This window comes from Sinohyriopsis cumingii, unplaced genomic scaffold, assembly GCF_028554795.1.
Source record: "Sinohyriopsis cumingii isolate HCF-2022 unplaced genomic scaffold, ASM2855479v2 utg000721l, whole genome shotgun sequence".
Classification (NCBI taxonomy): Eukaryota; Metazoa; Mollusca; class Bivalvia; order Unionida; family Unionidae; genus Sinohyriopsis; species Sinohyriopsis cumingii.
The window spans coordinates 881,026-903,088 of NW_028315926.1; the positions used below are offsets into that span (position 1 = coordinate 881,026).

At 34.2% G+C, this 22,063-nt stretch overlaps 1 protein-coding gene across 1 annotated transcript in view; it reads left to right on the plus strand.

Moving 5' to 3' along the window:
* The window catches only part of LOC149773270 (uncharacterized), a 68,228-nt gene extending 51,024 nt beyond the window's left edge, over positions 1-17,204 (plus strand). Inside the window, exons 14-23 of the mRNA XM_089946542.1 lie at positions 131-305; positions 2,552-2,809; positions 4,049-4,840; positions 6,908-7,086; positions 7,490-7,741; positions 8,437-8,558; positions 8,882-9,042; positions 15,342-15,454; positions 15,763-16,317; positions 17,181-17,204. Coding sequence (XP_089802668.1) covers positions 131-305; positions 2,552-2,809; positions 4,049-4,840; positions 6,908-7,086; positions 7,490-7,741; positions 8,437-8,558; positions 8,882-9,042; positions 15,342-15,454; positions 15,763-16,317; positions 17,181-17,204 — 2,631 coding nt within the window. The remainder of the gene's footprint in view (positions 1-130; positions 306-2,551; positions 2,810-4,048; positions 4,841-6,907; positions 7,087-7,489; positions 7,742-8,436; positions 8,559-8,881; positions 9,043-15,341; positions 15,455-15,762; positions 16,318-17,180) is intronic.
* The last annotated feature ends 4,859 nt before the right edge of the window (positions 17,205-22,063 follow it).

Sequence of the window (22,063 nt, forward strand, 5' to 3'; positions counted from 1 at the left end):
TAAAATGCATGGTAACTACTTTTGAATCACCTTGTAATGTGTATAATCGTATAATAAACACGATTGAACAAATAAATGTGCATGCAGATGTTTGTTTGGGATCAGGAAATTCTGTATTTATATCATCTAGGTAGACAAGATGCAACCTAATTCTGAAACAGAGCGGCTTCCATTAGTAGAGATGTCCAAGGACCCTGGTAATCTTGAAGTCAGAAAACTAGGTAACATTGCCAGTTCTGGAATAGACACGCCTCCATCTGTAGATGTTTCCGAGGACACCGTGGACTACAAAGTCAACACACAAGGTAACACTAGTTAGTTACAAAATAACGTGGTCGCCGAATATAAAATCACATCTTCCCAGCCAATTGCATATTTTGTGCAAACTGAAATGCATTACATTTTATGAAATATTTGCCAGAATTTGTTATGAATATCATCCACTATAGCATCGGTATATTTATACTCAAATTTTGATTTGAGAAGAAATCAATCTTAAACTCACCACTGATATTTTAATGTCTAAAGTGACCTACTGATGTACAATATAAGTATTAAAGACATTTTCCTATTGAATGGCCAATCAATGAACAAGATAAACGTCATATTATTAAACTTTTTTCTATAACGTGAGCAATTGGTGTAAAGCACAAACGTTGAATGTTTACCTGTTTATATTAAGTTACCTGCTAATGAATATAATAAATGTAAACATTTACACCTTCTATTAAGTGACATATTTTTGTACTTTATACATCTTACAATTTTACACTGGTTTCTAATAAGTGGCTCTGATTTAAAGGTACAGTTTTATTTTGTCTCAGTGTATAGTTGAACAAATTGGCAGCGCCAAACTCTTAGTTGCCAAAGCACACAGCAAATATGGGGTTAATGACAAAGTAAAGTACAAGTATATGATATAGTAATACAGTTCATACCAGACAAATACATGCATTTTAGGACACAAGGGTTAATTTGCGATCTTGGGAAATGTTTATTCAATATCAATCATGTTGTCACTTTCATTTTTGCGTAATAAATATCCACATCAGTTTTAGGACGACTTTTAGGATGACCTGTTTGATGTTGTTGAGTTGTGTATTATTGATACCGTACACCATTAGGCTTATGAAACTTTAACAAAACGGATGTCACTTCAGTGCTTTAAGAACATTTAACATTAGTCAGTCTGTGTACCTATGGAAATTTAAAAATGTGTATCGGTAATTGGCAATATACGAATTTAAAAAAGGCTGGCATAGCTCTCGATAGAAATATTATTAAATTACTCAAACATTTTATGCAAGTAGAACAATATTAACAATATTTCATATTTTCCAAATAAGGAATGCACTTTCCGAAAATCTAGTGCGATAGGTATGTTTTTCTTGGTTTATTTTCTGTTTTACCCTGTTACAGCTGGTACAATGCATTGTTGTATATCTAAGCCGAGATGCAGATTCTTCCCATGAAATGTTGCAATACCATACGTACTATAAGCTATTGAATGGTAAATGCAATAAACCAGCCTTCTTCAATCCAAGATTGTCGAGGATATAGGTTGGATGCGCGGTAGCCCCATCTCTTATCACATGTTATCTTAACGTTTATATCATCAGAAATAAATATAAAGGAGAAAACAAATTTTCTTAATAAATTATGTTTCTCTGAAAATACTTTAACACCCTTAATACTTCCCCCATCGTTCCAGCTTACCCGTTTATCCATAGCTCAGGTTAAATCTAAAGACATCTTTCGGAGGCAAAGGGGAGTATTGGCAGTGGTTATTGCCCTTTATCTGTATGATACAGACCAAATAGGAGGGAGTTCTTCGTCTTTTTGGATGGCTGGACTCAGGAGGTAGTACATTGTATCTCTATTGCTAATGTGACCGGGTACATATATTTGAAGAAACGTAATTCATTTAGAACATATGCTTTCTCAATATTTCTAAGAAGATTTATTGAATGTTACTGGTATCTTGTTATAACACATTTCCCCATAACATGTTAGTTAGTGAGACTAAGTTTATGTACTTTCAGACTTTCTGTGATCCTGCCTTGACATGTCCATCTTTGCCAGTTTTCGTTATGGGGTCTTTGGGAAAAATACGTGTTAGTTTTCTTTTGGTGGTGTTTGTTTGTGAAAGTAATGGGGTTAGGTTAAAACAATAACCTTTTTCATAACGTTTGGCGGTAATGTACTTAAGATTGTGGAAGTAGCTTTGAAAGTCAGTTGTAAGGATCTTGCTAAGTCTAGTAAGAAAACACAGGTTTCTAAACTATAAGTGAAGTTCAAGACTGCAGACTTTGACTAAATATCCTGGTCATTTAGACCTGGTGCTAAATAATATCCAAAATCTACCATGCCCTGATGAGATCTACATAAAGGTTGATTAAATACTTGGCGGACACATGATGTGGCGTGCAAGGTACTATTATCTACACGACCACCATGGCGAAATGCTAAGTACTGATATATTGCTACATATTAAACAATGAAAATATTACAGATATCTGCTGTTTCTAAAATGACTATCCTCATTCTTTAGTGACACCCCCAGAGATCATGTGGATGGATGAAAATGCTCAAAGGTTGTATACAGAGGCACTAACAGCAGGATCAGAGAGGGTCTATAACATACAACTTATGATAATGGGACTTAAATGTGTTGGAAAGAAATCCCTCGCCCGACAACTGCTCGGAGAGGGAGTCAAAGAAAAAGGAACTGAATCAACAGAAGACATCGAGATTCAAGATATGTATTGTCAAATAGATCCTGGCACAAGAGAATGGAGAAAAAAGACAGGTACGTTTGTTGTCTTAAATTAAAGGTGTTCTAAATATATCTTCATTACCTTAGATAATTGTGGTGCTCTTGTCATTTAATTTATGACATAGATAGCTGATTTAAATTTACTATCTGACTTGTTACTTTGCTTTGTATATATATATATATATACATATATATATATATATATATATATATATATATATATATATATATATATATATATATATATATATATATATATATATATATATATATGTATATATATATATATATACAAAGCAAAGTAACAAGTAACAAATAATATATATATATATATATATATATATATATATATATATATATATATATATATATATATATATATATATATATTATCAGAATGAGAGCATATTTTCATCTATACGTCAACATATTTGCAAGTAACAGAAAATCTGTCTACCGTTAGATTCAGTGGACACATTTGAACTACTTTTATTAACTGCAAGGCTGATTTAGACGAAATTGATTTATTGAATTCATTTAAAAGATCCTACTTTCTCACCACATGACGCAATTATCACCGTTATAGAACCAAAAATCAAATAATTTCTCAAATAAACTTTCATTAGTTGAACAAATAGCACTATATACAATACAAATATGCTTCCTTTTTTATTCCTTGACGTTGATTGTGAGAAATCTAGACGTAATAGTTAGGTTCGCGATTTCAACCCTGGTTAACCTAATAATGTCCTTAGATAGTACACGACAGATTTGACCACATACTTTCATTTGTTTTCAAAAACGTTATTTTCATTAATGCCATCAATAAGTATGGTGCATTCGTATTTGATATTTATCTCTCAAAATGTAGTATTGTTCTGTAGAAAGCTTTTGTTTCGACTGTAACATGTATTGCATCTTCATGTTTGTTACTGAGTGTTGTGCATTTTGTTAACTGTATTGTGTATTTATGTTTGATACATACCCCTGGAAAGGAAATCTGTAGTGTGCAAAATTTATTTTGCATTCATATTTGACACTTACCTCTCAAAACGTTTTCCATAGTGTGTACAAGGTATTGATTAGTGTCTAGAATGTATTGTGTATTTAGCAAACATTATCGTGCATATGTATGGATTACTGTGTAGTGTGTTAAACTGAGTATGTATTTTGTACAAAAATGTGTTTTGTGTAGGCAGTAAATGTAGCATATGTAAACTGTATCGTGTATGGTGTAAAACGTATTATATATTCATACTTCATATTTGTCAGATACACGTCCATCAAATGGTCATCGAACAGCTGAAGCCGTTATGAAGCACGTAAATGATTCAGCTAGTCTGGATACAGAGATCAGTAAGAGACCGGAAGCTATTAAAATCACGACTTCTTATGAGATCAGTCAATTGGTAGTATCGGACACTGGCATGGGGACACTAGTGGAGCCAGACAGAATGACTAATGATGCCGGTATAATACCTAGCAAAACAAGAAAAATCTCATTACATGAACAAAATATACAATCTTCTAACCATGAGGAAAAACCCTCCAGCAGAAAACTAAATTCAGAAAAGTATTCCGAGGCACGAGACATATTGGCTACTGATGCCAATATATCTCCGAGCAGAACACACCTACCTTTATTACGTGGGGAACAATCACAACCTTACGTCGCTGAGGTACAGAGCTCATCCCATGCGAAGGTTGAAGAAAGTCGTTATTATAAAATTGACAAAGGCATCCAGAATGCAGAGAGTGATAAACAATGCTCTTTTTTAGATTTAAGAAATCAGAAAGAATACCAACACGTAAATAGTATTCAAGGGGAAATTACGAAACATGTTCATATGAAAAAGGCTTTCCCCACCTCCATGAAAACAACATGTAACATTACTTTGCTGGATTCTGCTGGTGAGGTTTTGTCTTACATAACCCAGCATGCCTTAATGTCTAGAAGAATGGTGTACATCATCTTGACCAACCTGAGCTTGTCCTTATCTGATACAGTTAATGATGACATTTTGAAGATACCTGCTGAAAGAGATGAGACCTGTACTATAAAAGGTATGGTCTTGTAATTATATATATTACCACACATTACTAAACATGGCTTTTAAGTTCTTGTAATTATATATATATACATATTACCACACATTAAAAAACATGGCTTTTAAGGTCTAGGTACAAAGCAACTAATATAATAACAATGTTGTTGGTATATCAAGTTGTGAGACATGGCGCATTAACACCCATTTCCAGTGTTTGAAGTGTAGGCTATCGCTTCTACTCTCTACATCGATAAAGAATTTCCACTGTTAAAGCATTAGCGACTTCAGAAACAAACCAGACAAGCTATTAATAACCACCGTTTTCAAAATAATTAAAACATGTTTTTTCTCTCTATATCATGCACACGTGTAAAATATGTGGAAATCCGTGTACTGAGAGAAAAAAAAGAATTTGTACCTAATGAAGCAATTGAAATTGAACTTAAACCAGGTAACCTACGTTGTTTAGATAGTCCTAACGGTCAGGTGCACACGTTCCATTCGATTTAGATACATTGTTCATAATATAAACGAAGTGAAGTCGCAATAACCGGTCGAACCTGTACTGCAAATTACTTGGTTATGAGGCGCAAACTTACTGTACTATATGGCTGTCATCATTATTATAATACTATACATATATTTAATACTAAAATGTCCGAAACTCAGCCTACCCCTTTATATCTTACTGTGTTGCTTTGTACGGCAGCAGACTAATCGACCTACAAAGACACATCAGGATGGATGCTTAACACTAATCCTATATGGTATGCCTTCCACGACCAAGCCACCGCCACATCTCCCTCTCTTTCTCTCTCTTATTTGATGTGTCGTCATATCATATTTACTGCTGTTCCCCCCTACCTTCCTCCCTCCTTCTCTCTGTCTCTGTCTCTGTCTCTCTCTCTCTCTCAACTGAGGATAATTCTGGAACAATCATGATGGTACATTTTACAGTCATACGGACCAACGGAAAGGTGCAAGGTAGAATTGGAGTACAGAAACAATTGTATGGTCAGTAGTAACGTTAATTAAATCATCCTAATGACTTAAATCAGCTGTAAATACATTTCAATGTTTGAATTACATCTTGTTGGTTCGTCATTTAGCTTAGTCTGTATTTCCCACTCTTTTCATTATGCCTCCAGGAAGGAAATGAATGGCTTCGAGTTCAGAGTTGAAGAATGTAACCATACTGTGTTTTTAATGCTCTACTGTCTTCATTTAAGCCATATATTATCTCGCAGTCATAAGTGTGTCTTATATTTATTTAATCAAAAAGAATGAAAAATAAAAGTTCAGAAAAGAAAAGAAGCAACTTATCAGTATTGCAGTGAGGACTATCATAGCCGTAAATGGTAAAACATATATTTTTATAGGACGTACTGCGCAAAGTTCATTCTCTATGTCAAAAATAATTGCTTCTAGTCTATCGTAACTCCGGTTTAATACTAGTATGTGTATTAGTGTATGATACAAATAAAATATATGTACATTAGATACGCTGTATCAGCGACATACATACATACATACATACACACACACACATACATACATACACACATACATACACACACACATACATACATACATACATACATACATACATACATACATACATACATACATACATACATATATACATACATACATACATTATATATATTCAGAGTACAGGACGCAGTCTGGTTCCTGGTTTTATTTCTATTTTTATTAAAGAACTTTAATAATTTTAGTATTTTGCTCGCTATACCACTGGGTTGTGACATTACACGAATCCATATCATGAGATCACATAATTTCATCACGTGACGTGAAAAGAATAACAACAAATGCAAACTATTAATTTTGTTTTTTCACATATTTGATCGAAACTGAGCATTGATTTATAGTTTCTAATTCATTTTCTTCACTGTTTTTCTTTAACTATTGTTAATAGTGTTAATATTTGTAGTCATTGTATTCATTAGTTGTTTTAGTAGTAATAATATCAGTAGTACTTATATAAGTAGCAGTAGACGTAGTTGTATTAGTAATATTAGTCAAACAGAAAGTTAATTCTATCTTGTTTATGTTCTTTCAGAACGTCTAGTTTACTGGTTCCATTCAATTTTTTCTCGCCTCTTCGTCTCTTCTGATTACAAGTCACATATGGAAGTCAACGAGAAGAAACAAAGGCAAGGTAGTGAAAGAGACCAGGACAATACCAGGTCTTGTCCACCCATTATTCTTGTTGGAACACATGTGGACAAAATTCATCAGGTATGCAAGTTTGTTGTTATCGAGAACAACAGTGGTGATACTGGACAATATGTTTAAGATTCAATCCAATCCATCATCAACTATGTTAGTAGAGTTAATCACATTCATTCACTAATAAGTTCACAGATGTTATCTGGTCCATCTACTGTTTAGTTAGCAGACTGGTTCCAGTTTATTCATTTGTAAGTTATCCGATATTATTCAATCCGTTCACTCTTAAGTAGGCATCCTTAGGTTCGGTGTGTTAATAATTTAAATATTTTTAATATGAAGCTGGAATTAGTGCGCTATTTGATATATCGAATGCCAGTTTGTATTTTGCAAAATGTTTCTAACACGCAACATAATTTCTTGCTTTCTTATTGACTAAAATGGGCTTTAATGATTTTCTAACATTTTGTAGGAATCAATAAACAAGCAGAAAGAGTCTTATTTTCAAGAAATAAGAAAAACGATAAAAGACGAGCCAATTAGTTGTTATTTGGTTGACGAGGACTTTGCCATCAACAATCTAGCATCCGATTCCACAATAAATAAGCTTAAATCCAAAATATTTGAAGTGGTCGAAAAACAAGAGTACTGGGGAGAAGAAATTCCAACTCGCTGGATACGCCTTGAAAGAGAATTGAAGCTGTTAAAAAAGACAGAAAAACAGGTAGTGTTTATGCTTTAAGAAACTTCAGCTGATTTGTGTTGTATTCATGATATATGTTATTATATATAATTAAATCGTGTATAGAGAGTTATCATACTGAAATGCTACCTAAATCACGGTACTAAACAACTGAACTTGTCGTACCAACGACGAAATTTATTTTACTTTCTCTAGGTTATCTTATTTGACGTAGTTTTAGAAAAGATATTTAAATAAGGCAACATTTATACATTTGCTTTCCTTAAAAATGCAAAATCTTTGTAATGAATCTATCTATCATTATGTATCATTATTTTTTTTTGCGATGATATAATTTTATCGCATTTCTGAAGATGTGTATTAGGAAACTTCAGACTAAAATTTTAGATTGTATCACTAGTTATTCCTGAGTATTGCATTCAAACAAGAACATTTTACTTTAGCACATCGTTACCATGTCATTGTTTTCACATTCGTACTAGGAAATAAATGCATATCATTTTAGCACATGTGTATTATATAATTTTTAGCTTAAGCGTACCATATCATTTTAGCGTAGCGTACCATATCATTTATTACATGACATTTTGCACCACATACATAACATGCCATTGTAAGTACATTCGTGCCATGTGATATTTAGTAAATCCAAACCGTGTTAGTTTGTCACATATATACGATGTCATTTTTATTAATGTGATTATTATGATGGCCAGGTCATCGAATACGCTGATGTAGAGATGCTTAACGATTCCCTCCAAACCAGAATTGAGCGTCCAGAGGAACTCAAGCTATTTCTAAAATTCGAACATGATATTGGGAACATCGTATTCTTCAAGTAAGGAAGATTATGTCTCACACCTGGACATTTCTATTGTATCTTGTCTTTGCTCTCGTTTGCTTTCAGAAACAAAATGATTACGAGACGCATGATAATGGATGTAATATATGATTGTCTTTGTTAAAATCAAAACAATGTGGAGCGCAAATTATATAATGAAATGTATGTTCATATACCAAACTTAAGATTAAACTTTGGAAAATACTTTTATGAAACCACAATTAAACTTCATATTAAAAATTATAAATCACTTTTTTTCTGTTTAACCTGCTTCATTTACATTTTCTTTGTTTTATTGGCTTTTGTTTTATTTTGTGCAGCACGGAGCGTCTCCGACACAAAGTTGTTCTTGATCCTGAACTGTTGATTCGTGGACTGACCACTTTCATTGCATCTGAAAAATTCATTAAGACACGTCAAGAGTTGGCAGACAAGTGGTCCGAGTTTAAGAGAAATGGGCGACTTGCAAGAAGATTCATAGGTATTAATACATGATTTATGTACCAGGCGTCTTGCAAGAATATTCATAGATATTAATACATTAGTTGTATACCAGAAGATTTACAAGAACATTCATAGGCATTCATATATTAGTTGTTAACCAATGTCAAACACTGGCGCGATTCCAGCTAGAAGTCATATGTTTACCCCAATCAATGCAAGACTTCAGATTTCACAATCTGCCAAATATCTATGAACCGCACATCTGCATGGTTTCTCTTCATTATTTATCCGTACCGACAGCAGTTTACTCTGTAGAAACTATACAACTATCCCTTAACACATGGTACCATTTTAACTAAGCCACCTTAGGCCAGTAAAAATATGGTTCCCGGGTACATTTTAAGACCTGCCAACCCTGACGAGACCGTCTCAGTAAGGCAGTTGATTTTGTTCCCATACTATTGACGAGTTTTCAGTAAGATGTATCAAAATATCAATAACTGCTATTGTAAAGCTGTAAAACGTAATTAAAAGTTCGACGCATCAACGATAAACATTATGTTTAACCGAAAAGTTTGTAAAGTACATGTAGACTTTATTTACCACTAGTACAGTTGCACAAACTCTAGTTCCAAACCCTATGCAGTTCAATGGCTTGTTGCTATCTCTCAACTTGACATAATTCTTGGAAATTCATTTCCATTTCACATGACGACAGCAATCATCTCTCCCGCCGCGAGACATACTTAAATTGGTACGTGATGTCTAATAAACGTATTTGTGTCCTATCCAGCTTTTATTCACAAGAATCTGAATACTTCTTCCATTAGTTCCATGTTGATTATTAACACTTGTCAAGAAGCTTATTGTCCCCATAACATGCACAAAATTCTCAACGCCATTTTAAAAAATTCTGCAATCAACAGTTTGATCATGCAGACGCTTCGCATGAACAAATATATGCAGTTTAAAGCGTCTAGGTGCCGCTGTTAAGTTAGTCTGGTCCCCTGACTAATTTCCCGAAACCTAAGATGAAACCCGGATCCAAATAAAGCGCGGAAGGACCTATTTTCCGGATTTTTCGGCTTAGATGTTTTTTCCGTAGTTCTTGCTAGTATATTGTAAGTCCGTATTTTAATGGTAATTTTCATAAGACTTACGGCAAAATTGTAGGAGTTGGCAGGTCTGCATTTCGCACATTAATAGGTACTTTATTATTCGAGGGTCACTCATTCGGTGTAGACCTAAATTCATTACTAGTGAACCATGGCATCATGGAAACTTACTTAAGCCGTTACTCCAGGACGTTTGCTCCTAGTAATTGGCTAATTATTTCGGGCAAAGGAATATTAATATTGCACGGAATTCCAATAATTAGACAATTAATCACAAAAATCTAAGAATTCTTTAAAGCGGTGCGTTATAACCAAATGCGCATACTCCAAATGTATTACCATTGTTATTAATACACTAGTTCACTACCAGTCTTGCTATGAATGTCTAGTTTGCGTTAAAACTGATTATTCAAACAGATCTAGCGACCTTACTACATGGAACTAACAAAAATGTAAATGTTCATGTAAATAAAATCTTGATATAAAATATATATGACAAAGTAATACAAGGTCTAGTTTAGCCATTTTGGAGACAAAGCATATGTCCTTGATCTGTCAGCACCAATGGAACCTGTTTCCCTCATTCCTTGCAGCTAGATTACTTTGGTAATTCCATTAAGTTTTGAATTCTAATGTAGGTGTTTATTATATCTTACCTTCTCACTTAAAATGATAATGTCAGAGTAAGTCATTAAGTAATCATTGATGTTTCTGTTGCATTAAGGAAGGTGTTCTGGCAAGTTGTTATAAACGTAATTTTGTGATTGTATTTTTCTAGCTTAGTGCTCATTAGCGACCAAGAACCATAAGCCAACAAAATAAGTTATAGTTAGGCCCACTTAGTATTAGTAGACAATCGGCCAACAACACAGTTTTAAGGTGAGACACATTTAGCAGATAAACGGTCAACGAAACAGTTGTAAGGTGAAACACGCTTAGCAGACAATGAGCCAACAAAGCAGTTTTATAGTTAGGCACTTTGTATTTGTAAACAATCGGCCAACAACAGTTTTAAGGTGAGACACAGTAGACAATCGGCCAACAACACAATTTTAAGTGAGACACACTTAGTAGACAATAGGCCAACAACACAGTTCTAGGGTAAAACACGCTTAGCAGACAATGAGCCAACACAACAGTTTAATAGTTAGGCACATTTAGTATTAGTAGACAATCGGCCAACAACACAGCTTTAAGGTGAGACACTTACTAGAAAATGAGCCAACAACATAGTTTATAGTTATACCCAACATAGTGTTGGTAGACAATCGGCCAACAACAGTTTTAAGGTGAGACACACTTAGTAGATAATCGGCCAACACCACAGTGTTAAGGTGAGACACACTTAGTAGACAATTGGCCAACAAGAAAGTTTTAAGGTGAGACACATTTACTAGACTATGATACAACAGCACAGTTTTATAGTCAGGCACACTTAGTATTAGTAGACAATCGGCCAACAAATCATTTTTAAGGTGAATCACACTTAGTAGAGGAAGAGCCAATAAAAGCAGTTTTATAGCTAGGCAGACTTGGTATTAGTAGACAAACGGCCAACAAATACTTTTTAAGGTGAAACACACGTAGTGTACATGTAGCAACTAAAAACAGTTTTATAGTTAGGCTCATTTAGTATTAGCAGACAATCGGCCAACAACACAGTTCTAAGGTGAGACACGCTTAGCAGACAATTAGCCAACAAAGCAGTTTTATATTTAAGCTCTTAGTATTTGAAAACAATCGGCCAACAACACAGTTTTAAGGTGAGACACAGTAGACAATCGGCCAACAAAACATTTTTAAGGTGAAACACACTTAGTAGACGAAGAGCCAATAAAAGCAGTTTTATAGCTAGGCAGACTTAGTATTAGTAGACAATCGGCCAACAAATACTTTTTAACGTGAAACACACGTAGTATACATCTAGCAAATAAAAACAGTTTTATAGTTAGGCTCATTTAGTATTAGCAGACAATCGGTCAACAACACAGTTCTAAGGTGAGACACGCTTAGCAGACAATTAGCCAACAAAGCAGTTTTATAGTTAAGCTCTTAGAATTTGAAAACAATTTGCCAACAACACAGTTTTAAGGTGAGACACAGTAGACAATCGGCCAACAACACAATTTTAAGGTGAGACACACTTAGAGGACAATAATCCAACAACACAGTTCTAAGGTAAGACACGCTTAGCAGACAATCAGCCAACAAAGTTGTTTAACAGTTAGGCACACTTATTGTTATTAAGGTGAGACACACTTACTAGAAAATGAGCCAACAACATAGTTTATAGTTATATCCAACTTAGTGTTGGTAGGCAATCGGTCAGCAACAGTTTTAAGGTGAGACACACTTACTAGACAATGAAACAACATCACAGTTTTACAGCTAGGCACACTTAGTATTAGTAGACAATCGGCCAGCAAAACATGTTTAAGGTGAAACACACATAGTATACATCTAGCCAATACAAACAGTTTTATAGTTAGGCTCATTTAGTATTAGTACACAATCGGCCAACAACACAGTTCTAAGGTGAGACACGCTTAGCAGACAATGAGCCAACAAAACAGTTTAATAGTTAAGTACACTTAGTATTAGTAGACAATCGGCCAACGAAACAGTTTTAAGGTGAGACACACTTAGTAGACAATCGGCCAACAACAAAGTTTTAAGGTGAGACACAATTAGTAGAAAATGAGTCAGCAACATAGTTTATAGTTAGGCCCTACTTAGTATTAGTAGACATTCGGCCGACAACACAGTTTTAAGATGAGACACTTAGTAGATAATCGGCCAACACCAAGGTAAGGTGAGACACACTTAGCAGAAAATGAGCCAACAACACAATTTTAAGGTGAGACACACTTAGTAGACAATGATCCAACAACACAGTTCTAAGGTAAGACACGCTTAGCAGACAATGAGCCAACAAAGTTGTTTAATAGTTAGGCACACTTATTATTATTAAGGTGAGACACACTTACTAGAAAATGAGCCAACAACATAGTTTATAGTTATATCCAACTTAGTGTTGGTCGGCAATCGGCCAGCAACAGTTTTAAGGTGAGACACACTTAGTAGACAATGAGACAACATCACAGTTTCAGGGTAAGACACACTTAAAAGACAATCGGCCAACAACACAGTTTTAAGGTGAGACACACTTACTAGACAATGAGACAACATCACAGTTTTATAGTCAGGCACACTTAGTATTAGTAGACAATCGGCCATCAAAACATTTTTAAGGTGAATCACACTTAGTAGACAAAGAGCCAATAGAAACAGTTTTACAGCTAGGCACACTTAATATTGGTAGACAATCGGCCAACAAAACAATTTTAAGGTGGGACACACTTAGTAGATAATCCGCCAACAACACAGTTTACTGTGAGACGCTGTAGACAACGAGCCAACAAAATATTTTTTATAGATAAGCACACCTAGTATTAGTAGACAATCGGCCAACAACACAGTTTTAAGGTGGGACACAGTAGAAAATGAGCCAACAACATAGTTTTAAGGTGAGATACACTTAGTAGACAATCGGCCAACAACACAGTTTTAAGGTGAAACACACGTAGTATGCATCTATCCAATAAAAACAGTTTTATAGTTAGGCTCACTTAGTATTATTAGACAACGGGCTTACAACACAGTTTTATAAAACAAAACAGTTTTATAGTGAGATATACTTAGTAGACAATAAGCCAGCAACACAGCTTTTTAGTTAGGCACAATTAGTATAAGTAGACATTCAGCCAACAACAGTTTTATAGTTAGACGCATTTATTAGTAGTGGAAAATCAGCGAACAATACAGTTGTATAGTGAGTCACGTTTAGCATTAATAGACATTTGGACAACACTATAGTTTTATACTTAGGCATGTGTATCATTAGTAGACATGAGCGAACAGCACATTTTTATAGTGAGACACACTTAGTATTTGTAGACAATCAGACAACAACACGGTTTAATAGTGAGACATATTTAGTATTATTAGACGATCAACCAGCAACACTGTTTTACAATTAGACCCACTTAGTATTTGTAGACAATCAGCCAACAACACAGTTGTATAGTTAGGCACACTTGGTATCAGCAGACAAACAGAACAACACGGTTGTATAGTTAAGCAAACTTATTATTAGCGGACTGTCAGCCAACAAGACAGTTGTATAGTGAGAAACACTTAGTATTTGTAAACAGTCAGCCAACAACACAATTTTATAGTTAGACGTGCATTGTATTCCAGTCGTGTTTATGGAATAAATCATATACAACCCGTGTTCCACAGCAGCCAAATGAAAGTCGTAATAAACACAGATCATTTCATAACTTTTATTCAGCGGGAGGAGTCCTAGTTGTTTTTATTTTGATAGACATTCAAGATATCATACTCACCTTAGGGGCTTTACATTAAATTTCAGATATTTCATGCTTACACTACATCGAGTAATTCAAACACAAATTAGCAGTTATTAAGTTATGAACTCGGCTAATAATCCGCAGGTGAGGACGGGACACGATCAGGTAAGCATGAATACTTCTTCAATAATCGACTGATATGGTATATTGTCAACGAGAGTCGCACACCGTGCACACACGTTTTGATGTTAGAGGTTTCACACAGTGGATTGTACATTCAATAGACTGCAGAAACACTTCAATTATCCAAATATCTAGATTTTCTTCTGTATGCTGCGTTTTTGTGCACATCTTGCCGTTTAACAATAACAGTTGGTCGTAACATATTATATTGAAAACCTACTGCAAGTTCACGCAAAAATGGTTCTAATGATCACTATAATTATCTTTACTGTGGAAAATGTGTTTAATTAATGATATAATGCTTATTGCCCATCTGTTACCATGCCAACAGGAGAGTTCCAGTGAAAGCTTGTTCATATTCATATATAATGTATCAACCAACCAAAGACTATACATATACATATATAATGTACCAAATACCGATTATTCACATACATATGGTAATATACCAAAGAAAGGATATTTGTTTACATATTTGATGTGCCAAATAACGAGTATTCACATACATATATAATATACCAAAGAAAGGATATTTGTTTGCCGAAATAATGTACCAATTAAAGACTATTCGTATACATATTGAATGTATCAAATAGCGACTATTCGTATACATATATTATGTATCAAAGAAAGACTAAATCCTCAGAAAGTAATACTTATTACAGATTTGCTGTGGTCCCATCACCCTGGTCTTCATGAACATCGAGAGTACCTATTGAAGGTAATGGAAAGGATTAATATTATTGCAGGACCTCTATGGGATGAGGAGAACAAAGAAGTAAGCAACCTCTCTCAACGACGTATTCTAGGTCTTGAATAGGAAAAGTCTTCACTCAACACATTACTAATATCAGTTTACTTGTTTATATGAACAGTCTGATCGAGTGGTTTAGTTCACGTTTTACTTTTCGTAAACATACATCGCAGTCGGCAATTGATGAGAACATTTTGACTTGTAGACTTACTTTATGGATGCAAGACGTAACCTTAAATTCTGGTAAATCGTTGTTAGAGTTTTTAAACAATCACTTTACGCATTTTAAGCGGGGAAATGGATATTTTCTATAAATTATCCTTTTGATGCAGGACTATTACTGGGTCCCCTGCATGATCCACGAGAAAGTACCTGATGACATAAAAAGTGTCTGGGAGAGTGGAGATACAACCAAGACACCTACGTTATGCTTCCAATCCATGACTAATTTCATACATGCAGCTGTATTCTTCAGTCTCATTGCCTTGTGCTTGTCTAAATGGCCTCCAGGAATGGAAGGAAAGAAATATCTCCTCTTTAGTGGTCTTTGTGTCTTCGAGCTGGATGAATGCCACAGCCTGATGTTGGCTTTGAACGACAGTGTTATCCATGCTGCTGTGATACGATACACCAAAAAGAGACTGGTCCCTGATCTGTCTGTTTATATTACAGTACGGAACTACCTGCAAACATCATTATCTGAGATTGCCGACCGACTGTGTCCTAGCGCTGTGTTTGAAACTTGCATCAAATGCAATGAATCGTCCCTCCTGACAAACGAAGGTCTGCACAAGCTAAGTTCTCTACGCAAACACGATGAAATGCGGTGCAACTCTCACAATGGTATCCATTGTATTGACTCACAGGAACTGCTGAGTTTCTGGGAGGTAATTTCAATCTCTTACTGATTGCTATATGTGTATGGAGAAAGAATAATCTTAAAATGAAACTGTCTCGTTTATATTCGCATTGCGGCATCCAACTTTCCAATATTATTTGTCTTCTAGCAATCTATGTGTCTTCATAAAATTTAGAAAAATAGTAAAAACTGTCAAATTAAATGTAGATTAATATGGTTATGATTTGGACAACACATGAAATCATGTACATGGCACGAATACTATACCATATTAAGAAAACTATGCCAAAGAATATGTGTTCAAGTAGCGGTTATTCTGTTATTGTTTAGCAAAGTAATTTCATATTTGTCAATGAGTTGCAAAACACCGTATGTGAGAGAAGTCACCACTTGATTATTGCATTTCTCAAGTCAAAATATTTACCCAACACAAGACAATTATCTTTTGCCGACCACTCCAAATGGGTACCTTTCGCTCTATTTCATAATTAGTTTTGTAATCAGTGCTGTGCTTAGAAATTTTTCAGATATCCGCAATCTCGTTTATGGGCATTATTTGGATAACTCATATTAGGTCAAACAGTACTGACTAGGCACATTGAACCACCTACAACCATTATTAGACATTGTCATCCTCTGATTTTCTTGTCGAAATATAACCATGGGTGCACCTTGTTTTCCACCGAAGATCTTGTCTGAATGAAACCATCATTAGACATTGTCAACCACCGACGCTTTTGTCAGAATTTAACCATAATTAAATAACGTCATAACCTCCCTATTGGATTTTATTTTTAATTTATTTTTTATTAAATGATAATTCATTTCTTTCTTGTATATCTAATAGTAATCATCTTTTAGTAATATGTCTTGTGTTCATTTTAATTCCAGGATACTGACAAAAAGAGTAAGTAATTAAATATTCCATTTTCATGAGTCTGTTTGGCAGTTTGTCAAAGTACTAAGGAGAAAAAGAAACAAAATTTAATATCAAAATTTAATATATATCTTCTAATAAATACAATAGCAGCATAGACTTCACAAACAGTTATATTGATTTTTTATCTAATGATTACCTTTTGACATATCATACAATTTTAACCATCTTTTTTGTTGCGGATTGTTGTATGTAACATATCTATATTATCTTATGGGAAAAGTATTAAGGATAAATGTCTCCAAATATTATATAATGTATAAGTACTATTCGATTTCACTGTTTTACGTTCATCTCCAAAACTCCAATAATTGTGTTCCCAGAATAGACATAAAATAACGTCAAATGATATGTATGTATGAATATTTTTTCACTACCTTTCACTTAAATTATTTTAAAAGTATATGGAATAAGGCAAGGAATCAACAATTGTGCATTTCCGATTACTCCTTGCACTAAGTTGACTTTCGACATATAATGAAAAAATGTATGGACACATCATATATGTCTGTCCGTGTACGATTCAGTGATTACAAGCATTGGTTGTAATTTACTGTCGGTGTATATTCAAATGAGTAAATGTATCGTTTATGATGCACTGCATGTATATGTTCTAATGAGTACATGCATAGGCTATAATTCTCTGTACGTGTATGTTCTAATGAGTTCGTGCATTGGTTATAATGCACTGTACGTGTTTGTTCTAATGAGTGCATGTATAGGCTATAATGTTATATAACTGTACGTGTACGTTCTAATGAGTACATGCATTGGCTATAATGCACTGTGCGTGCATGTTCTAATGAGTACATGTATTGGCTATAATTCAGTGTACGTGTATGGTCAAATGAGTACATTCTATTGGCGATAATTCACTGTACGTGTATGTTCCACATAGTACATGTATCAGTTATAGTGTATCGTACGTGTATGTTCTAATGAATACATGTATTGACTATAATTCACTACACCTTTATGTTATATGTATCGGTTATAATGCACTGTACCTGTATGTTCTAATGAGTACGTGCATTGGTTATAATGCACTGAACGTGTTTGTTCTAATGAGTGCATGTATTGGCTATAATGCACTGTGCGTGTTCGTTCTAATGAGCACATGCATTAGCTATAATTCAGTGTACGTGTTTGGTCAAATGAGTACATTCTATTGGCTATAATTCACTGTACGTGTATGTTCTAATGAATACATGTATTGACTATAATTCATTACACCTGTGTGTTCATATGAGTACATGTATCGGTTATAATGCACTGTACGTGTATGTTCTAATGAGTACGTGCATTGGTTATAATGCACTGTACGTGTTTGTTCTAATGAGTGCATGTATTGGCTATAATGCACTGTGCGTGTACGTTCTAATGAGTACATGCATTGACTATAATGCACTGTGCGTGTATGTGCACTGTGCGTATATGTTCTAATGAGTACATTCATTGGCTATAATTCAGTGTACGTGTATGGTCAAATGAGTACATTCTATGGTATAATTCACTGTACGTGTATGTTCTAATACGTACATGCATCGGTTATAATGCACTGTACGTGTATGTTCTAATGAGTACAAGTATTGGCTATAATTCACTGTACGTGTATGTTCTAATGGGTGCACACATTGTTTATAATGCACTATACGTGTATGGTCTAATAAGTACATGACTTGTTATAATGCACTGTAGGTGTGTATTCTAATGTGTACATGTATTGGTTATAATCAACTCTACGTGTTTGTTGTAATGAGTACTTGCATTGGTTATGCTAGACTGTTCGTCATTAGATATAAAATCAAAAATCTAAACGTTGAATAAGATTCAGAGTTTGTTTCAAATCTGTATACTTAGTACACACCACCAACCGAAAACACATTCCACTAGACTGCGAAGCAAAACGCGAAGTTTAACAAATGGGCTTCAATCTGTACGTCAGTGAACGTATAAATAATATTGTAAAAGCCTTTCTTAGTTTTAAAATAACTCAGCATTTCAGATTTGCATATTTTCATAAAGACAAAGAAATATTATGTAAGAGAAATGTATAATATTTCAGTCCCTACCAATGTGATATCTACTATTGCAACAAAAGCGAAAATCAATTCTTGAGAATGTATTGTTTGGTGGATGTCACGGGAGCCAAAGTACTCACATGGATTTTACATTTCCACACCATCACTCCAAGCAGCACTCTGGATCAGTGTCGGAAGAACCCCGATGGCTTTTAAATTTGTATGACATCACGCCAAGCTGCAGACTGGATCAGTGTCGGACAACTCAGATGGCTTTTACATTCGTATGACATCACTCCATGATACAGACTGGATCAGTGTCGGAAGAACTCAGATGGCTTTTACATTTGTATGACATCACTCCAAGATGCAGACTGGATCAGTGTCGGAAGAACTTTCGTCGGAGCCGAAGTATTCAGATGACTTTTATATTTCTACACGATCACTCCAAGATGCAGACTGGATCCGATGATTTATGAGCAAGAAATTCTTACTCTTCTCAACTGAATCTCATATTTTCTCTCACTAGAAACACGGGTGTGAAACGTTGTGACATTGTTTTACCGCAGCTCTTCTTATTGACCAGAAAAAGGAACATAATGTACCTGCATATAGAGAAAAATAAACTTTGTGTTCAATCAACCAAGATTACAAGGAGTGATATGTATTTGAGGTGGAAAAATATCACAGCCACAGTGGCAGACCCTGTCAAGATCTATAACGCTGCTTGTGTTAAGACGGAGATTCGGGAAGAAATTAACGAAATTCAACTCTCTGGATCTGATGACCTTCTTTTTAAGCTTGAAAAGGTTAAAAAAGGACCGGATGCGGTAACTGAAATCTGAAATAAATTATGACAGGGATAATTTGTATTTAATAAAACGGTTCACATTTATATACCTGCATTTAATTAATTTTCAGACTAGAAACAAATGTCAATCAGAAGTAGAAGTTAAAAACTGTTATGGTATATCACTAACAATGACTGGCATTGATTTACAATACATGCATCTTCTCAGTCATAAAATGTATTGTTTTATTAGTGTAGTTTACTGGCAATCATGTGTTCATATAATGATGTTGCATATGTTATATTTATTCAGATTTGTATGTCAAATTTATTGTATGTCTTCCGATATTTATTTCAAATGTTTTATCTTTGTTTAGACATATAGGTCAACTTTCTTATAATGTTAATAAATTTATATTCAATGATTAGATGTATTCGGATAGGTATGTTTAACTGTTATATGTGTACAAATATTATGGTTAATCATCATATGTGCACATATATGTAGGGTTAATCTTTAAATTTGTACAGATATGTGTGGTTAATCATTATATGTGTTAATATATATGTATGGTCAATCATTATATGTGTTCGGATATGTGTGGTCAATCATTATATGTGTACACATATATGAATGGTTAATCCTTATATGTGTTCGGATATGTATGGTCAGTTATTATATGTGTTCGGATATGTGTGGTTAGTCAATACATGTGTTCGTATATGTATGGTTAATTATTATATTTGTTTGAATATTTATGATAATATGTTTTGTGTTCAGATATTTGTACAACATGATTTATTTGTGTGTGTGACTTGGATTTTTAACGTAGCTTTTACAATTTTTCAGTCTTATCGCTCCGACGACTGCAATGTGGCAATTTATTGTAAAGTTTAGCACTGGGGCATCATGCCGTAGACATGCCCACCCAGTCACATTATCCTGACACCAGGCCGACCAGTCCTAACACTAAACTTGTAATGCTGAGGACCAAGCGAGGCAGCTGTTAGTATCATTTTTGTAACTCTTTGATATGACTCAACCGGGGATCGAACCCACGACCACCTGCATCCGAGGCGGACGCTCTAAGCACTAGGCCACGGGAGCGTTCAAAATGATATGTGTTCACGTATATATGTTAAGTGTGTTATATGTGTTCACATGTTTATGTCAGATAGATATATTTGTTAGACTATTAGTGTTACAATTTTTATATTAGTCCAGATGTGTACGATAAATATATTTAACGTATTCACGTAGTTATGGTAAATATGTTATATCTATTCATATACTTGTGATATACATGTTATATATATATTCACATATTTATGTTAAACATGTTATATGTGTTCACACATGTGCGTTAAATATGTTGCATATGTTCATATATTTAAGTTTAATGGTTAAGTTAGTTTAGATATTTATGTTGAATTAGTGTATTATGCAAATAAGTGTTAACATATTGTCAGTTAATATACATGTCTTCCATAGTTCAAGTAGACGCCCATTCATTGACGTGAGAACGGCTGGTTACTTTTACTATATATATATATATATATATATATATATATATATATATATATATATATTATATATATTGATAGATAGATAGGGATATGATGCAGAAATATAATGCAAAAATGTCACTTATTGATTATAAAATTAACAACCCATTCACACGTCAATTAATGGGCGTCTATTTGCACTATATATACATATACATATAAATATATATGCATAAACATATATATATACATATACATATATCTGAATAGAATACAGAATTTATATATGGACATAACTGTTTTGTAGTATAATAAGAAACAGTCATACATCGTATGATTTGGTGTTAAGTTATCGCTTAAAAGCGTGTTCTTAAGTTCTGAGTTTCCAAGCTTGCAATAGTGTAGAGAACTAGAGGTAAGTTGTGTTATCGGTATATAAACTTGTTTTTATTTATGCTAAAAAATTCCAGTGTAGAGGCAGTTAACGGTACACAATTCATGTTGCTCTATCAGGAAATGG